Below are 19,228 nucleotides of genomic sequence, written 5' to 3' on the forward strand. Positions count from 1 at the left end.
TATTAGGCCAGACAGGACCAAACTACAGGCTAAACCTCTCCACTCTATGTTTCTCAAAGCTCCCTCACTAACGGGCTCTGCACTGCTAACTGCTCCATCAGCAGTCTGCATTGCAAAGGGCATAGCGATCAGCAAGTAAAACTGGCACGTCCCATCTCAGCTACTTCTTGCTTCTTCTGTCAGCCCCAGGAGGGTGAGAAATAGCTCTATCATACCAACTCGTCCAGTCACTTCTTAATTAATGCACTTGTAGGAGAAGATCATCAAGGTTTTGGACTGCTATTGTGGGCAAAGTGAGGGCTCTTGTCCATGAGCACTGCAGAGCAATTAGTGCAAATTGTGGGTTCAATAACATGACATTAGCCCTGGAGAAGCCTGCAGAGCAGAGAGTGCCAAAGGCATCTCCAGCAGCAGGGTACCTGTCAGGGTCACGCTACCTGTGGCTGCTTTGAGCCTCTCTGTAGATTGATAAATATGGTGAATGAGAAAGATGTTTTAGGGCTGCTCCCCTTCCTGAAATCTAGGATACAGAAAAAATTTTCAAAACCTGTGCCCACCTTAATGTCTATAAAATTCACAGGGCCTGTGTGGGAGCAAGTGGAGGACTTGAGAATAGAGCAGGGAGTCTTTGCAGGAGGAAAAGGAGAGGACATAACAGCAGGCTGACAGGTTTCAGAAAGAAGAAAGTACAAAGGGAGAAAGCAGCAGTTCCCCGAGATGTATGTCATTTTATATATCATCAGCTCCTAGGACATTTAATGTGAAATATTCCAGCACCCAAGCACACTGCTATAACTATACAGTCTCTGCTGTGTGTCCCTGCAGACGTCTTGCTCCCCTTTCTCTGTCCTTGTCTTTTCCCCCTCCTCCCCTTTCCTCTAAAACAGCCCCAGAGCCCCAGCACTGACAGAGGATCACTTGCAGAAATAGCAGCGTTGTGTGGCAAATATAATACCTGCAAAATATAATACCTGCTAAAAGAAGGGGACATCATGATTGACGAGGTGAGAAAGGTGTCTGCTTCAGCCCTGCCCCAGAGAGCAGCTGGAGCAGGTCCCTCCTGGGACCAGGAGGTTTCCATATGCTCTGCCTCCTGCTCTCACGTCAAGCAGATCCTTTTTATCCTGAAGTAAGTTTAGACAGCAGATACATAAATAATAGTGTCTGGCTGTTCTCCACTTCTTTATATATTCCTGTCATGCCCTCCTCACAGCCTTTGAGGAGCGGGAGTGATGAGGCTGGACCTGGGAGGACCTTGCAGGGGAGGCCTTGGATGCGGGAGAGGTCATCCTTGACTCGAGGCTGCCTGGCTCTCCACAGATTTCATCCTTAGCCTTTGACTGCCTGCCAGAATTTACAGCTGCGCTTGGCAGACGGAGGTTAGAGATGGGAGCCCAGATGACTTGTGCAGTAGTAAATCACTGCCCACAAGTTTATCATGGAACAATGACAAATCTGATTGAAAGGGCAGGAGGGCAATTAGGTATGGGGACTGCCACCACCAGAGCTGGTATTTGACCTAGATGTTGACTTTAATCTCCTCCTGCACATGATGGTTATCAAGAAAGCATGGCTCATGAAGGATCAGCTTCAAAGCTCATCCCACCCAGCTGGACAGCTTTTTTGCTGGGGCAACCAGCACTGGATTGCAGTGTGATATGAGCAGGAGAGCATCACCGACTGAGTCACCCTCCTGAAATATCCTGGAAGATGGTCGGAGCACCCAAGAAGTGCAATTCCAAAGGGATGCTATACAGAAAACCCACAGCAATTAAAAGCAGGGTTAGAAGTCTTCAGATGAGGCAGCACAAGAAACCCATAAAATGTGTAGTCTAAAGGCTTGGCCATTCAAGAAGACAGAGATGTACTGGTATAGATGCACAGCCCTTCAAGACAACTATTGGACACTTATTCATGAATTTGACTCGAGCAGTGAGCCTTGCTTGAAGCCAAAGGAGTAAATCAGTACTGATGGAGCAGATAGGATGAAGGCAAAGAAATGGAGCTCTTCTACTGAGTGTCAAGAGTCTGACAGAGGAGCAGAAGACATTTGCTTTTTACTTTTGAAGTGTAAATATAAGCTTCAAAATGCCTTGCTCTCTGTTCAAATAGACCAAGGGAATGCACAAGAGGATTGCCAGGAAGGATTGTGCAAGTATTTATACATTACCCCATCCCAAGACCTTGCAGCGCACCGTACAGCTGTAATGCTGCGGGTCACTCACAAATCAGACAACAACAAGAATTTGTGTTTTATAGATGAGGACTGCCAGGCAGGTCAATGACTATGTGAGGAACGGGACTCAGATGCTCCTGACATCCCATTCAAATGTTTTTCAGGCCATGGAGAGCGGATCCTTTCCAGCAAGAAGGGCTGTTGAAGAAGGGACTGAACTGGTTAGCATAAAACACCACACAGGTCTTAACTAAGGCAAGCTTCAGCAACACGAGGAAGAGCCCAGATTAGTGGCTTAGATCATTCAGGCAGACAGCTTAATAACCAAGCATTAGCCACTGTCAGAGGAAGAAAGCGATCAACAATCATCTAATTAATGTATGCGTTTCATGCCATCGGGGCGATCAGCACTTCATGTAGGGAATAAAGGTAGAGTCCTTATGGCTGGTAGATGAATGGATTGGCTCTATGGAGCATGTTGGGTCCAGGGCTGAAGAGACAAGGCCACAATGCTCTGTCTAGCATATGTACATGCTCTTACTGCTGCTTAGCATTGCTTCGTTGAATGTTGGCTGCCTGTCACCAGCACAATGCTAATGCTAATGCTGTTCTGGCTTAGAAAGAACTAGGAGTAGGTTGAGATATTCCTGTGCTGTGTAGGAAGAGGAGCAATGTGTAGACAACAGAAGGAGGAGGACAACAATAAAGTTTGGCCAGAAGGGCACAGAGATCACAAAAAAAAACCCAAAAATGGTGCAGTGAGGAGAAAAAAACATCATCCTTGAGATAAAAATGGAAATTCAGCACAAAGGTTTTCTGCGTCGAATGCTCCGTTGAAAAGTGACTAAAGATTGAGGACAGACTGTCCTGCTGGATTCTGGACAAATGACAAGCCATGTGTCCAGCCCTGCAAGGGATGCAGAATGAGACATGCCATTGCTTGTATCTCCCTCCAGCAGCCTGTCAAATGAAATCTCCATCTGGCTGACCAGCCTGTACCTCCTGGGCATGGGTACAGAGCGGGGATTACTCCTCAGTTACTCACATGCATGCACACACACTCTATGGACCACACTGAGCTCCACTTCCCTGGGAGCCATCGCTAATCCACACTGGCACAAAATGGGAAAAGATGCCAAAATCTAGCATGTTAAAACCACTGCTTTTGCTCCCTGAGTGCCCTGAAGCATGCTACATACGATCTGTCTCTTACTCTCTCGATTTTCTGCTGAAAGTAGGATCAAACTCCTCTCTCCTGTTGCTTGCCACTTTCAGAAGCCCTGACCCAAGGGAACGCTGCTACGCTGTGCTTGCGTCTCTTGCAGTGAGCTCAGGCAAGGCTCCTGCTGTAAAAAGGGGATCGACTGCCTGACTCTATGGTTTCAATTTGATCTGCTTCACCTATTAGCAAAAACAAGTCGGATACCTTTGCACTGACCTATTCATTTGGGGCTGCCAATGAAACACAACTGAGCTGCATCCTGCCATTCAGCACTGGTTCCTTTACAAGGGCGAGGCTGAGGGATGCTGAAGTCCCAGCGCCAGTGCAAAAGGAAGGTGGGGGTGTGACAGAGAGCCCGTCTGCCTTTCCTACTCACAATCTCGTGCTAATGTCAACACAAATTGTTCTTTAAATGGCTGGGGAATTAATCCAAATCAGACCACTCTCTATAGAGAAGGGCATTGCCCAGCCTGGGAATCTCTGGAGACACACAACTGCTTCAAAACCCAGGGGTTTTCAATCCTCCACTCAAGATGCTGCCAGACAGCAGCATGTCAGGATCAAACGTTACGTACAGATCAAACAATTACGTACGTCATTCAATAAAACAATGGGGGGAGAGGGAAGGGGGGGCTCCACAGGGCCAACACACTCCAAGGGATATTTGACAAAAGTGAGCATGACGACTCTCTCCATAGAGTCTCTATCAGGCATGACACCTGTTCACGTCACTTCCATTCAGAAACCTTTTGGAGACTCATGAAAATAGGAAGAGTACAAGTTGTTTGCCTTTCCCAGAAAGAGTACTGCAGCCCTGCGAGCCTCCTCAGTGTACAAGGGCAGCCTGCTCACCTTGGCACCTCAGAATCTTTTAGGGAGCTCCGATCCACTTTCTTGCTCCTTGGAGCTCTTTTTTGCATCTGTCCAACCCCTTGCAATACTACCCACAAAGACTGCCCCATTTTCAGCTGCTACATCCAGCTCCTGAGTCCTACTTGAGCATTCTGGGGTTTTTTCCCCCCAAAGAACAGGTTGGCTGGAAGGGACCCAAAACCACCATAACATCTGACCACAGCAGAAAGGGCCACTCAACCCCCTGAAATCAGCATCACAATCTCCCTTCCGAAATAGAAGAACTGTCCATCTAGTGAAGAAAGAGTTTATGTCAGATGTCAAGCAGCAGTCTACCTGCTGGTGCTGTAAGCCCCAGGGGAAATTCTCTCTGAGCACAGCTGGTGCTTAGCCCATGCCCCCAAGCATGAATTTGAATTTTCTCTGTCTAATATTGTTCACCTGGGCAGTCACAGAGAAATTAGACTGAGACAGTTCTGTCCTTCTCTTGGCACTAAAAGTAGAATATTAGCTGGCAGCTTCACTACAGGCAGATGCAGGCGGGCCAGGCACTGCTTTTCTTATTCTCAAATTTTGGTCAGATAAGGCACAAGACTTCCTTACCTGTCTAACATCAGCACATCTCTAACAGCAAAAATGCAACTCTCTCCTTTTCTGCTTTCATAGCAGATCTTTGGCAATTCTTCTCTGTTTTGGATACAAGTATACATAAGCGAAAACACAATGATTTTACAATATCATTCCTTTTATGGTTATGAGCTCTTCTCCTTTAAACTGGTGTAACTAAAATAACACTTCTGTTTCACCTGAACTTTTTGTATTTGCATCATTATGACCCTTGACTGCCAGGCTAGCAATTCCAGAAACTTCAGGTGCAGAGCAGTTGTAATATATTCGTTTAGAAAGTAGTTTATTAAACAACAATTTTTTTTTTCACTGATCACCAGGCAATGTCACCGTGACTGCTGATAAAAAAAGATTAATTTAAATTTTAAAGATCACCTTCTGTTGCTATTAGGAACTGAATATCTTTCATTAGGTGCCAGAGAGTTATCAGAATTCCTTTCTGTTCTAGAGACAGGAAAAATTCTGATAATTCACTTATCACAGTATAAGGCTAATTTATTAATAAAATCAGACACTCTTGTGGAGGCTGTTGGATGAAATAATTGAACTAAGGTTTGATGTAGCATTCGCAGCAGTCAACTGAAGAGGGAACAGTCTGTATAATGTCAGTACATAGATGTGTAAATTCACTCGCACCACCAAAGCACTTTTGCTGCAGTCTGTATCTAATAAGAAAAATTTCGGCTTTTACACTGGTGAAGGAGGAACAGGGGCTCGAGTACAGAATTGTAACACTGATGTGAATATCCTGTCCTCCCCCATCACCCAGGCACCCTATAGTCTCTTTGGTACATTTTTCCCTTCTTGTTTTGAATTTCCACAAAAGAAATGTTCCCTCTTAGCCATACCGAGCTACATCACGTATATTTTTTTTCTACTGGCTGCAAGAGCAATGATCTCAACAAGATACTGCTGCTAAAATTATATATTGCTTTTTCTGCCTTGGACAGCCAGCCTGTTTAAAGTTGTCACTTAATTCCCTGCCAAAACTGTTGTCATCTCAGCAGAAATCCAGCAAAATTACACTATATTATTAAAACAATAATATAATTCTACACTTATATTTTAAAATATAAGTGCGGAAAAACCTGAGTATCTTAAGAAAACCAGACAGTTCCTTACTGCAATAAAATAGTTCACCACCCACATTGACTTTTCCCCAACCTTGACTTGCTCTTGATTTATTCTCCAGTAGAAACACACTAATGAACCTTTACTGTGAACTTTGCTGTCTTGTTTATAATTTCTCAGCATGAAAATGTTGGTGAAGCAGAATAATATTTTCTGAACAGAACCGATAACAATCTCTTGAATGGAGCGAGGTGTGCTGATTATACGTTTGCATAAGGTTTCTGGATGAGAAATTTTCACATTTGCATTGGTAACTGTAAATTAGAACCTGCTAAGGGATACCACGCATGAAACTTCTACAGAGCACGTTGTTCGAGGTTACTGAACCACATACACTGTTGTGTTGTAGCACTCCCAGCAAAGGCTACGCTTCGACACAGCGTAGCTGCACAGCAGCTCAGAACAGCTGGAGGGAGAGGGAAACAAGCGGTATCACGGATCTCAGCAGGCTTTAAAGAGCTGAGAATCTGCCACTGGCTTGTGCGGAAAGACTGGACCCAGGGGCACATGCCAAAGGATGGTACGCATGGCTACGGCCTTGGGGTCCTGCCTCCAGAGCATCCCCAGGAGCTGGAGAAGGCTAGACCTTGAGCTGATGACTTTATCAGTTGTGATCACCCAGTCAAGAGCAAAGCTAGGAAGGGAGCAAAGCTAGGAAGGGAACCCACAGAAACTCACTGCCTTGCCTCTTAACCTGAGGACAAGTCCTACCCGTAAACGACTGTGACCGTTGCCTAGTGGATAGTAAGCAGCTACCCAAGGGACCATGCCTGTGCTATGCAATGCATACTTTGTTTACCTTAGCTACAACTAGTAATTAAGGGTACGAGGCGGGGGGGGGAGGTAGAATTTGATCTCTACTCACATTTATGGGACAAAAGGACATCAAAAGAGTCTGCCCATCTTGTTGCTTCTTCTGTTGACAGTCTTCTGTAAAAAAAGGAAGAGGCAAGTTACAGACAACCCATGGCTGCCGATCCCCTCTGGGGCTGTTTGACAAGGACACTGAGGAAGGCTGGAATTCTTCTCACCTAACTTTGGAGGTCTACAATGTACAGGTCTCCAGGTGAGCAGCAAGTCACCCTGGGCTCCCTTTAGAGTCAGTGAGGAGATACCAGGGGACTTGAAGGAACTTGACTCTCTTCATCTCACATCCCCAGGTAGGTGGGTAAAATAGGCCAGATGAATCACACCCAAAAAGGGATCAATTTTTCCTCATTGACTCTAAGCAGAGGTCCAAGAAACAAGTTCAGATGTAGACATTTACACTGTAAAAGCCAAAAGTCAAGTGAAATTAAACCCACCCCTGTAGAAGTGTTTATTTCTCCTTGACTTTCAGGGGAAGGTTAGAGTCTTAGCTCAGATGCAAGCAGTGACTTGTGATCAGATGAATCCCATCCCACTCATCTCTAACCAGGACTCTGGACTGTCTAAAGTATCTACCTTAAGCATTCTGCAAACTAACTCAGGACTTTTTGGTAGTGTTTAATAGCAAGGCTTAGCTAAAGAGGACTGTGACCCGAAATTGCTGGTCACCTCTTTTACTGAGTCAACTGCTCAGGCTTTGATTTGTGATGACAGAGGGGTAAATTATCCTCAAATACATGCTGACATGTCCCATGTACAGCAGTGGGGACTGTGCGCATGTCCTGTCTCACGGGAGAACTCGTATCAATAATCCAGGTACTTTCTGAGGCTGTTCCTGCTGTGTCAGCACTGTTTTGTTTTCCTCCTTCCTTGTGGCTAAAAGAACTAGTCAAAGCTTATACAAATTACAATCAAAGGAAGATAATACTAGAGGGGGGGTGGACAGGGAGGGGAAGGACAGAAATGGGGTTGGGGTGGGATGCTGCAGCTATACTCACTTCAAAGCCCGGTTGGGCTTGTCCGGAAGAATAGCTGTGAAATCATTATATGAGTCTGATTTGTGAGACAGGCAGCCCAGGCGAGTCCTCATCCCTCTGTTCCTGTGGTCGATGTGGGGGAGCAGGGGTGTGAGCAGGGGAAAACCAAAGAAGATGACGATTATAAGTCTAGCCAGAGTGGGGGGGGGGGGGGGGGGGGGGGGGAAACAAAAAACAAAACAAAACCAAACCAAAAATCCTCAATGACTCTGTGCCTCATCAGACCTGTGTCCTTGGTTCCCTCATCTGTTGGAGGGACCCTGAAACATCTCCAGTAAAATGCCAAGCAGATGCTAAGGATGGACATAGCACCAGAGCAGCTGAAGGCTCACCCACAACAGTCATTCAGCTGCTCTGACCAGCAAAAAGGTTTTTAAAGGCTGCACTCTGGGATGGTTTCTTGGAAAAACCTGCTCAGGTCAGGTGTGGAAGTAGAGCAAAGGGCAGCAATACCTGAAATCAGTCACCGCAATCTAGCGGCACCAAAACCAGCACAAATACCAGGGCTAGAGGGCAGGAGGGGGCTGGAGGAAGAAGAGAGGGAGTAGGGAGTAAGGCACCTGCAAGGTGAGCCTGTGCTGCAGAGCCATGAGAGCCCAGCCAGGATCCCAAGCAGCTTCTTTAGATTCGGGGTTACATAAGCAGGCTAAAACTGCCTCTTTCCTGACAGGCTTACCCAGGCGGAAAATGGCTTTATTGCTTTTTTCCTCTAAATTTCAATCCAGCCCCAGAGCCTTCGCTCCTCTGCCAGCCCCTCGCATCCTTGCCAGCCCCTTCCTGGGATAGCCGGCGGATCCGCAGCATCCTTCATTACATAACCCCAGGACGGGGAGGACCACAAAGGGGGAGGGAAACGCCACACACACATGCATTATATGGGACTGGCATCATCTCCTCTCAAAGACACATAGGTGCCCGTTAGTGGCTTTACATGGTCTCTAGAAGGGCAGAGCCTGTGATTTGCTTCTCCAAGCCCAAGGGCATCCCTTCTGCTAGATTCCCTGGACATGGAATGAGGCCATTCTCTCCTCTGGACCATGGCAGGAGCATTTAGTGACCCAGTCTCCACTTCTCAGCTGCTGGACCCGCTTCTGAGCTGGAGAAAGCCCTTCTCCGAGCCCTGCTGCCAGACAGATGCCAAACACTTTCTGTGACTGCAGAGGGAAGTACAGTATTTTTCTCTTCCATATGTAATTCTTGCAGAACACTTCAGCACCAGCGACTGAGCCAATCTGTAGCACGCCTGTTTCCCCCTTCTTCTCCTGCCCTTCAGAGAGTTTCTATTATTGCACATTTTAATGTAATCTTAAAGCAAATTAAATGTTAATTAAATGCAATGAGTGTCTCCCTGGTGCAGCACAGGCAGCTCGCAGCATTTAACAAGCACAAAAACCTGGAGATCTTCAGTCACAGGAATTGTTGCACAGCCTCAAACTATGGGCCCATGGCTGGTGGTCTCAGGATGCTGTTACATAAACCTCAGACATCAGTGCAGAAATACTGCGTGCAAAGTGTCATGTTTCTGGCTGAGCATGCTGGACCTGCTGTGCTCAAACGGACACCAAGTCAGTTCTAAGGTCTTTCTGGTACCTTTCCTGATACCTCCTACCCCCAACCTTTATCTTCCCTGCACTGTTTGTTCTAGCAAGCTCACAAATTTCTCAGCAAGCGGTGTGACATGCATTACCGCAATGCTGCTCAGATTTCTCTCTGATGCCCGAGATCAAGGGACTGCAGCAGGGAATCAGAGCGTATGGGGGACAGAGATGCTGCACCACGAGCAAGGAGCTTGTCTCTCATGGAACATCAATCTCTAGGCGAGGACTTCCAAGACAGGACACAGGAGAAAGAGGGGGAAAGAAACCGGGTCCGCAGGAGGTAGAGAGGCAAGGGAAGGGCAGGAGGGAAGAGGGGACACCGCAGTGAGCTGAAAGGCTCGCTGGATGAGGCAGACAGCGACAGGATGGGCAGGGGTGAGGGATGCATCATGTCTTTTCAGTTACCTCCATGGGATCAGTAAGGCAGCCATTCAGGCATCCAGTTATAGTTAACCCTTTAACTGGCTGGCTTGGACAGCAGTCGGGGCTGTTTGCAGGATGCAGGAGTGCGGGAAGGAGGGATTTACTGTTTCATGTCCTGGCACTTAAAATGTATCAAAGAATCCTCTGCAAAAAAAAGGATGGCCAGTTGTTCTCAACCCATTTGATCCTTGCCTCCTAGAACGGAAGGTCAATTTTTCAATGGAAGACGTTCAGAGTTGAGGGATGATCACAGAGGAGAAACAGCATTTCCTTCTAAGACCAGGACCGCAGGTTAAGTCCAGCTTCAGGTCTAAAGTGATTTGAGTTTGGCGTCACAGCTCACCACAGAGCAGCAGGAGTTGGCATTATCGCACTCATCATTCAACACCTCTGAAGGTCTCTCCTCAACAGGCAGAGCTCCGGGCTGACCTCGCTAAGAAGACCAAACTACCTCTTGTCCCTGTCCCTCCAGGTCATGGCTGATGTTACTGGCCAGGCATCATGGAAAAGCTGGCACTGCAAATAAAATAACAGGAGGACTTCACGCGTCTGCAGATGCTGGTCCTTTCACGATCACAGGCTCAAGCACTCACACAGAAATAACTCAAAGAAAGCATCTCCTTTTCAGGGTGGTGGGAGCCTGTGGGAAGCCACCGAGGAGATGCACAGTCTGCAAAAGGGAGGAAGGGAGGGACAAAGGGAGGGAGGGAATGGCAGGGTCCCCATGAGCCTTGGTTGAACAAGTCTCACATCAGAGAGTACAGGCAAGGTCTACCAGCCAGGAGACCAACGGGACAGAGAGCAGGACTGTATGGCGAGCAAAGGGCAAAGGTTTCTTCTTTGCGAGGACGGGGCCAAGCTCCAAGTAACCTCCATGTTCTCTTGCCCAGAGGGAACAACTGAGGAGGAGACAAAGGAACTGATGATAGCAGAGACTGTGTGCAAAGGACCCAGGACCCTGCTCTGCTGGGGCCTGGGGAGATCCCAGAGCTTGGGCTGCCCAATGCAACAGCCCTTTTAAAACCTGATTACATTAAAAACGCACAAAGCCTCTTGCCAACTAAATTAATGGAACTGGGATTGCGCTACATGCCAGTGAGTGCATCTCCTTAATCTCTACCCTGACCGGCTGCTTCGATGTGCTTTAACTGAAACCAATCCTTGTAATTCCTTAAGCCCCTTTAAATTTCCTCATTAACAGCCTCACCCGCATGTGGGGCCACAGCACATGATTTCCTAGAGTCCAGCAGCACCTACTCCTCTTTCCCACTGCTGCTCTGAAGTGACAGCTGAAATTGGAGCCAGGTGCCCTCTTCCTTGCAGCCTCCTCTAGCAGCCTGCTTTTGGGGGTACTGTTATGAAACAGCCTTCTGCTTGCCCACGCTCCCCCCAGCTCACCAGCCCCCACAGCAACAACCTGCACAGCTGAGCAGCACCGAACTTCCCTGGGATCCCAAAGTCTGTCTGACTTCACGGACGCAGAGACCTGTATTTCCCACGGAGGCAATTCCACTGCTAGGTTGACATACCCACGGATATTTCCTCTGATTGCAAATAAAGCCAGTCACTTATGACTTCAGAAATCTAATCTGTGGCATCTGGCAAAGGCATCCCAGTAGGGGTCCATGGTGAGGTTTTATGCCTCCCACTCCATCATTCATCCTACCTCCCCCTCCTACGAAAGGACCCCGGTCAAGGAGAATTGCCAGTCTCATCACAGATGTGTTTTGGGGGTTTTTCTCCTTGGGAGACAGAAAGGGAGGGGTGCGATTATGACATTCAGGTTATCAAACCACCCCCGGAGATCACCTGAGTGAAGATAAAGAAGCCATCCCAATAGAAAAAATTAGCAGCACAAAGGTTAAAAAAAAAAACAAAACACAAACTATGAGATCTCAGGGGCTTCAAGAGATTAAGACCATCCATTCGCATGCAGAGAAAGCCAGAAAAAAATGAACACAGAGGCACTGCAGACAGACAGACACAGAGAAAAAGATACTCACTGCCTTTGACCTGTCCTCTCTGCCGGTGGGTCTGTGCCGACAGCGTGGTCAAAGAGGCTCTGGGGAGAGAGCAGAGCTGTCTTCTTCAGAGACAACCCCCTGCACGGGGTGAAAGTCACACTTCGACACCCCTCCCCTCCCCACCTCTCTCTGGGCAGTAGCAGCGCAGCTCGGAGCAGCTCTCTCACATCCAGCAAAACCCTACAGCAGCCTCAACCCAGCAGGCTGGGGCTCCGCTGCGCAGCCAGCTCCCACCGCGGCACTGCCGAGGAGCCCACCAGATCAGCACATTTCGCCACATCCCCTCCTCACCCACCTGGCAGCAAAACCCCAGCTTCTCCCCCGTTGGAGATGGGGGACCGCTCCGCACAGGCGGTGGATGCCAAAGGCTGGCAGGGAGCATCTGGGGGCGGGGAGGGGGGATGCCTGCGAAAGCGCTCGCTGTTGTCACCCTCGGTATGTTGGAATAAAGCATCCGCCTGCATCGTTTAATCGGCTCCTCTGAGGTTTAGGGAAGGTTGCTGCCCTCGCATCGTCAGGAGTTGCCACAGACAGAAGGGATGGGAGACTCTAATTAAAGAGCCCAGGTGTCAGCAGGGCCAAATGAAATCGTTAACAGGAAAGAGAGTACCTTACTGCAAGGCATGGGATGACAGAAGAAAAAATCCACCTGGCAAGTCAGTGATGTGATTGACCCCTTTAATCCATCTCCCCTTCCCTCACCAGATGTGTGCAGTCCTGCTCGCTCCCTGCCCCACAGCAGTCTCCTTGAAACCTCCGTCGGTGTGCTTACCCCACGGTACAGCCTCCAATTCCCTTTTCTCTCCTGCACCCACACCTCCATCCTCCAGAGGATGTATATGGGGTGTCCAGTGCACTCCAGTGACTCTAACAACAACCTAACCCATGGCACCTACATGGTGGGGCTGCAGTGCAGCCCCCCAGCTGCAGGCTTAGCTCAGCCATCAGTAACAACATCTGGGTGTCACGCAGGCTGCACAGGCACTGATGTGGGTCACTGACTCACTGAGAGCTCAAGCCATGGGATCTCCATTGCTTTTTTTGATCCTGATGAAGTTGACTGACTAAAAAAAAAAAAATAAATAATAATAATAATAATAATTAAAAAAGTCTTCTGCAGTTAAACAAGTCATTGCCTTTTTCCTGGAAACTTGTGGTCACCTGCCTCTTCTCTGCTAAAACACTGCTGGGCCTAGCAGGAAGCATGTCTTGAGATAGCACATTATCACCAGGCAACATCCCTGGGGGAGGACAGAGTCCTGCAAAACACAGGGGTTAGTAGCACTGTAGCAATGATTCCAGCTCTGCATCGTCTTGGATACTCCTCCTTCACAGCTCAACTTAGCATGGAAATATTTGCCTTGTTCTCATCCTCCCATTGCAAAGCCCAGGTCATCCTGACTCAGATTAATTATGTCTCCAGTTATCAGAAGACAAGCACTGAAAAAATACCGTGGCTGGTACAATCTCCTCTCAGCCAAGGTCAAAGGTTGAGGTTCATCTTATGCCTCTGGTACGACAGGCTGGTTTGTTCAAGTTAAATAACAGTCAGCTTTAGCCCTTGCACCAAACCCAAGGCAAATTTAATACAACATCACCAAGGGTTTAACTTCTAACATGTCATTTTTGTTTTAATGTGTTTCCACACTTACTGGTTCTCTCTGGGCAACCGCAGGATGTCACCAGTGACAGTGTTTTCATAATACTTCCAGGACATCCCTCAGATCTCATTTACACACACAGACATTGTAGGGTGGGGGAGGTCAACCAAACATTCAATCAACAAAACTCTAGATAATTCTAGCCCATTATTCAGATGGCTGGACTCTGCTGCAGTCTCAAACAGATCAAAAACTCTGATCCACTACCTCTGGATGAGATATATCAGAGGACCATGTGAGTGCTCCTGCTCCTCCTCCTGCTTTTATACCAGTTTTATACAGTGCCATCTGATAGTCATCACCAGCACGGACAGAGCCCCCAGTCCCTATTCCTCCAGTACATCAGTACACCCCTTCATGACCTCAGTGAGATCCTAGAGCAACCCACAAGTAACTCTGAAGATCAACTGTTTTTTCTTCTAGTTTCCTATGCCAGGTGTGAGTTAATAGAGAACAAAAATAAGTGAACAGTGTTGACAGAAGCACCATGGGAAATGTAATTAAATTGCAGATAAAGAGAATTATATTTTTTACAGCGTAATATTTTAGAAAGCTTCCGTGCAATAGAAGAGGTTTATAGCAAATTCCTTCTAAAATAGCCCTCCTGCTTCTGACTACTCTGTAGCTTCTATTTAAAAGCTTTTAATAAAATAACTCATTTTGATATTAGGCTCGAATCCCATCCAATATTTTAAATCTCTCCAAGAAATACTCTAAAGCAATTTCCTCATGACCCGCTAACAGCAAATACACAAGCAGTGAACACATGCAGCTTTGGGACTGTTGGCTGTCACTGGGCAGGATGGAAGATAATTTGCCAGCCTGGGCCCTAGGCATTAATCTTCTCTCCACCATCTCCAGGGTCCTTTTCACCCTCCCTATTATTTCAAATGTCCCCCCTGTCTATTCTGTGTGTTTTGTCTATTGATCATCATTCAAGTGTTTTTCACCCAAAAACTTCTTCTGGACCAAACATCTCCACCAGTTTCACTTGGTCCCAGTTTCTGCCACCCAACCACTAGATAAAATTGCATGGCCTGAAGACGTCTCTTCCTTCCAGTATGGCTGTTCTTACGAGGCTGGCAGGACCAGGAAAGAAGCTCCGGCTGGTAGTTGCATGGCTTTTGTGTCTCCAGATACAGGGATGCTCCTCCCGGGGCTGGCAGCTGACCGCCCTTCTCAGTTTGGAGCTGGAAGATCAGAGGATGCCTACACTGACTAGCTCATTTGCTTGGCTGACATCTCCAGTGGGTTTGCCTTAAACAAACTCCTTCACCTTGACATTTAAGCAGACTTCTCCCTATCTTCTCACTCTTAATCTGTTTCCTCAGGGGTCTGCTGCCGCTCCAGGATTCCATTATTTTATGCCTAACGAGCCATCACACCGAGCCTGCCATGTCGCTTCCACTTCTCATTTCTGACTTTGTGGCCTTGTCATATTTACAGTGATCCATGCCACAAGGGCTTTGAACTTCTTTAGGGTTGCATTTGCTCTTACTTTGTGACTTTTCCTGGGTCTGTGCCAGCATCTCTCTTTTCTAGTACCATGCTGCAAGGAACTTGTTCAAAGGTGAGCTTCACAACTTGCTAGTCCAAGAGATTTTTTCCCTAGTGCCAAGAAAGTGCTTCTTCAGACTGCTGTGATGTTTGGCAGCTACATCCCCATAGGTGAAGTCATTCTTTGGTATGTTTTCCTGAGATCCTGTTGCCTTTGGGATCTCTCTGGAAGGTGCTCTGTGATGTAGGCTCTGTGACTGCAAAACGCCAAGTACGTGAGGCCAAGCTGCCTCCCACAGTGGTCACTGCTTTGGGAATTCAGGTGACCCGCACGCCGCAAAGCCTGCCTTTGGCTCAACCACAAGCCTCCAGCCATGGTCCACTTCTGCTGTGACACAAGAGGGCTTTGGTTTTTTTGCTGGAGGACTGGAAGGAACAACCACCCTTGACCTGGAATGACATTCCTAGCAAATCTCTCGTGACACAAAGTGTCATTTGATCTACTCCCACACGTGGTCATTCAAAATTTATCCAGAATCCAGACTGGTACCTATATGGGGCCAACCCCAAGGTAATTCAAATTAGTAACTAATTTACCTCCAGAGCTTGCTGTTCTCCACCACTGTTTGTAATTAAATCCAGAAGAATTTTGTTAGTAACTGACATCTGACATGCAGTGCTCTGCTCACTGCGCCCACCTGCCTGCCTGCTTGTTTTAGGGTTTGAGGGGAAAACACACTTGGTCCAGCACGAGGTGACTGCCTTGGCAGGAGGGAATTACCATTGACATAGATAGCTTCCTAAACTGCAAAACAAACCACAAACTTGTCTCACGTATGAAGAGAGCCACAAGAACAGCTTCCTCCCTCTTCTAGAAAAGGAGCTCCAGTAACATCAGGAAATATCCACAGATGTAGCTCAGAGTATTTTTAAAGGGTTAATTTTTCTATTCACCTTAAACCTCAAATCATTCTCCATATCAGGCCAGGCAGGCAGGAAATCCTGAAAGGTGAAACAAGGAGAGCTTGAGTTTCAGGGGTAGGTGAGGAAACCAGGCAGCTGATATACTGGATGGACGTTGATAAAAGAAGCCACCTCACATGTGCTAACGAGGCAGGGAAGGAGAAAGGAGACACCCACCGAGTTGAACTCCCCTTGACAGTAGAAGATTGTGCTTAAAAATAAAAATGAGTTACATAAAGTGCGATCCACGGTTCTGCCTCTGGCTTAGCTCGAGAGCATCGCAGCTATTTAAATTCTCCCCTGTGTCAATGATAAAAGCATCTTCTGGACACGTTTGTGGCTTTCGGGCATCGCGATCGCTGCAGCATAACAGATGCCTCCGCTGCGAGATGGCTCCTGGCCCCAGCCTGCGCGCTCCCAACTCCCTCCCCAATTCCTCCAGGCAGGTAGCACACAAAACCAACAGCTAAGCAGTGTGGGAGGCTCCGGGCTGAGAGGGGCAGCGCGCGAGACAGGAATCAAAGGGAAGAATTTCCCCTTTAAAGCACTTTATTACAATTTCATAATTGTTCTCTGAGGAAACACGCTCCCATGCCCAGGAGCAGTTACACGTAAAGAAGCGCGTCGGTGCTTCTGCGTGTGTGTTGGAGAGGATGCTGTTAGCATGGAGCAGGGAGGCAGAAAGGATTGGAGTTGACACAGAGCTGCTCCATGCAGCCTTGGAGTCCTCCCAGCTTTCAGGATCGCTGCTGCTGTCAATATGGCAGCGTCTGTAATGCAGTTGGTGTGTATGGCTGGGAAGCCGAGACAGATCCATCCCGATAGACAGAGTTTCACAAAGATCCCCTACTGCGGGTGCTCCATCCCTTGTACGTTTTGATTGAGATCTGATGCTCAACACGGGCCAGGGAGTGAGGCTTGCTGAGAGATGGGGTTAATTTTCTGCTGAGAGATCATTCAAGGTGCTCACAAGCAGCCTGCATTTTGCAAGCTGAACACTGCAAACTAGTCATTTATTTAAAGTTAGAACTCAACCTGAAGATCTCAGGGTTGCAGTCACAAATCCATTTATGATGGACAAGGTCTATGCTTCTTTGCCGTTATCACTGCTATTTCAAAGACCTGGGCTTACAGGGCATCCAGGTCCCACAGCAAGGATTTACTAGGGCTATTAACCGCTATACAGATATGCAACACGGCACTGGGAGGTTGTTCCCGCTGCTGCAAAACACCTGAGCACGTGCTTAACTTTAAACATGTGAGCAGTTGAAAGGATATTTGTACGATGAAATACAAACAGAGTTTAACCACATGGGTGAGCTGGGATTTCTCTTTCATCTCTGGAGGCTGCTGCTCTAGCCCTAATTAAAACATAAATGAAGTGAGTTAGATGGGCTCATCCTCTTTCTCCAGCAGACGGTGGTTATTCATAAAAATGTCTGCTGCATCCAGCACCAATCATTGCTTTGTCCTGCCAGTCTGGATAGAGATGCACAGTGAGCTCTGCCAACGCCTGCCCTAGTCAAGCCTTAAGGACTGAGCAAAATCTCCAGAACCGCATGGAAGGACTGCAGGGCAAGAGGCCAGGCTTGTCCTGCCAATGCAGACAGTGCTGCTTCGGAGGAGCCTGGGGCTGCAGGAACAAGTGGGTCTCAGAGAAGGGCAGCACAACAGGACAGCGAAAGCACAGCCTTTTATGCAACATGTATGCTCCCCAGATGGAGGAATGCAACTGCATTCCTCCGGGACTGGGTGCAGTGATAATCAGCCACAGAGAGAAGATGCTAGCACAACGGGTCCCTTGTATTTCTTAGCTGTGCCAAATTACCAGCTTATTTCCCCCCACCCATTGAACGGCAAAGAGATAGCCCTTGCTGCTGCAGGGATCCCCATGAGTTACAGCAGCCCCGCAGCCAGGGCTGCAGGAAAATGAGCCCCCTCAGGTCAGCCCCCCGTTCTTTTCCCAAAGAGTGCACATGCTCCTGCCATCTGCAAGTTTTTGCTACAGTCTCTGCTCAAAGCAGTTCTCTCGCCTCCAACATGTTCTCCTTTCGCTCCAATTAGTCTTATTTTTAACTAGCTCAGCCCCAGCTTTCAGCCTGGGTGTTAGTTGCAATGTCACAGATACCCAAATATTCCAAGGAAACGCAATCCGCCATTTAAAAACAACAACAGCAAAGGGAGGAAAAAAAATGAAAAGATGGTAAAGATCTCGGAGCTGCAGGCACCAGCACAGACTGATGTTTTCTCCCAGCATCAAAGGCCCACCACTAATCCCATTGAAACGGAGATCACCCCAGAACCAGTCCTGCTCCCGTATCAGTCCAGCCAGGGCTGGGCTGGGCTTAACATATGAAATACGCTGCTCTCTTTCGCTGCCTGCTAATTAGAAGCGGTGTCTGTGTCCCTTTGACCATTCGTAAGACGCCAGGGGAAGATTAATGCACCAGGAGAAGCACTGCCGTGACATTAATAGGGGTGACATCTGAGCAGCACCCTTCCCCTCCCACTTTGCCTGGGGAGCCATCCTTCCCCCCAGAAAACTGGGACAGGAGCAAGTAAAAATCCCTCCCCCAGGGACTCGTAACCACAGGGCCTTTCATCACCCACCAAGGCCCTCCTAGCTCTTACCTGTCTTGCAGCTGGCAGCAGGGTGGTGGCTACGTGGCTTTTGGTGCTTGATGGACATGGCTGGTTGGGACCCTGAGGAACAGTGTCTGCAGACTCCCGGTGCATCAGGGAGGGCGAAGGACCCAGCCCGGTCACAGTTATCCCTGGAGGAACAGCAGTACTGTGCCACTTTTCCTGGCTCCCTAGCCCTGCATCTCGTGAAAAGAACAAGAGCTGGTGGAAGGAGGGGGGTTACAAAAGAGAGGGAAGGGGGAGAAGGGAGAGCGAGAGCGCGCGCTCTCACAGATGCACACACGCAGAGCAGACAGAGGCTTGTATAGGATGGCACTGCCTGACTTGCTCTCATTATTGCCGCTGGCTGGCTGCTGCCCATGGAGAACTCGCCAGCAGCCGCTGCTAGCCGGGGGCACGGTGGGGAAAAGGGACAGGGGAAAAAATTAGGACCTCATGGACCATCAGAGCAAGGAAAACTACCGCCTGGGCACTGGGGGCTTTGTTTTCTTTGTTTGCTTTTACCTA

The 19,228-nt window shown here is 48.1% G+C and overlaps 1 protein-coding gene across 12 annotated transcripts in view; it reads right to left on the reverse strand.

Moving 5' to 3' along the window:
• The window catches only part of LOC126041462 (regulator of G-protein signaling 8), a 29,175-nt gene extending 10,171 nt beyond the window's left edge, over positions 1-19,004 (reverse strand). Inside the window, exons 1-5 of one of the 12 annotated variants that reach the window (XM_049807102.1) lie at positions 18,710-18,763; positions 11,937-11,995; positions 9,916-10,449; positions 7,874-7,975; positions 6,874-6,938 (exon numbers count right to left, since the gene is read on the reverse strand). In XM_049807102.1, coding sequence (XP_049663059.1) covers positions 6,874-6,938; positions 7,874-7,975; positions 9,916-9,941 — 193 coding nt within the window. In that variant the 5' untranslated portion in view covers positions 9,942-10,449; positions 11,937-11,995; positions 18,710-18,763. Of the gene's footprint in view, positions 1-6,873; positions 6,939-7,873; positions 7,976-9,915; positions 10,450-11,936; positions 12,052-12,252; positions 12,421-12,729; positions 12,817-18,709 lie in introns of those variants that run through there. The other 11 variants (XM_049807101.1, XM_049807093.1, XM_049807095.1 and 8 more) reach the window with 11 other exon arrangements.
• Positions 19,005-19,228: the final 224 nt, after the last annotated feature.

This window comes from Accipiter gentilis, chromosome 8, assembly GCF_929443795.1.
Source record: "Accipiter gentilis chromosome 8, bAccGen1.1, whole genome shotgun sequence".
NCBI classification, from domain to species: domain Eukaryota; kingdom Metazoa; phylum Chordata; class Aves; order Accipitriformes; family Accipitridae; genus Astur; species Astur gentilis.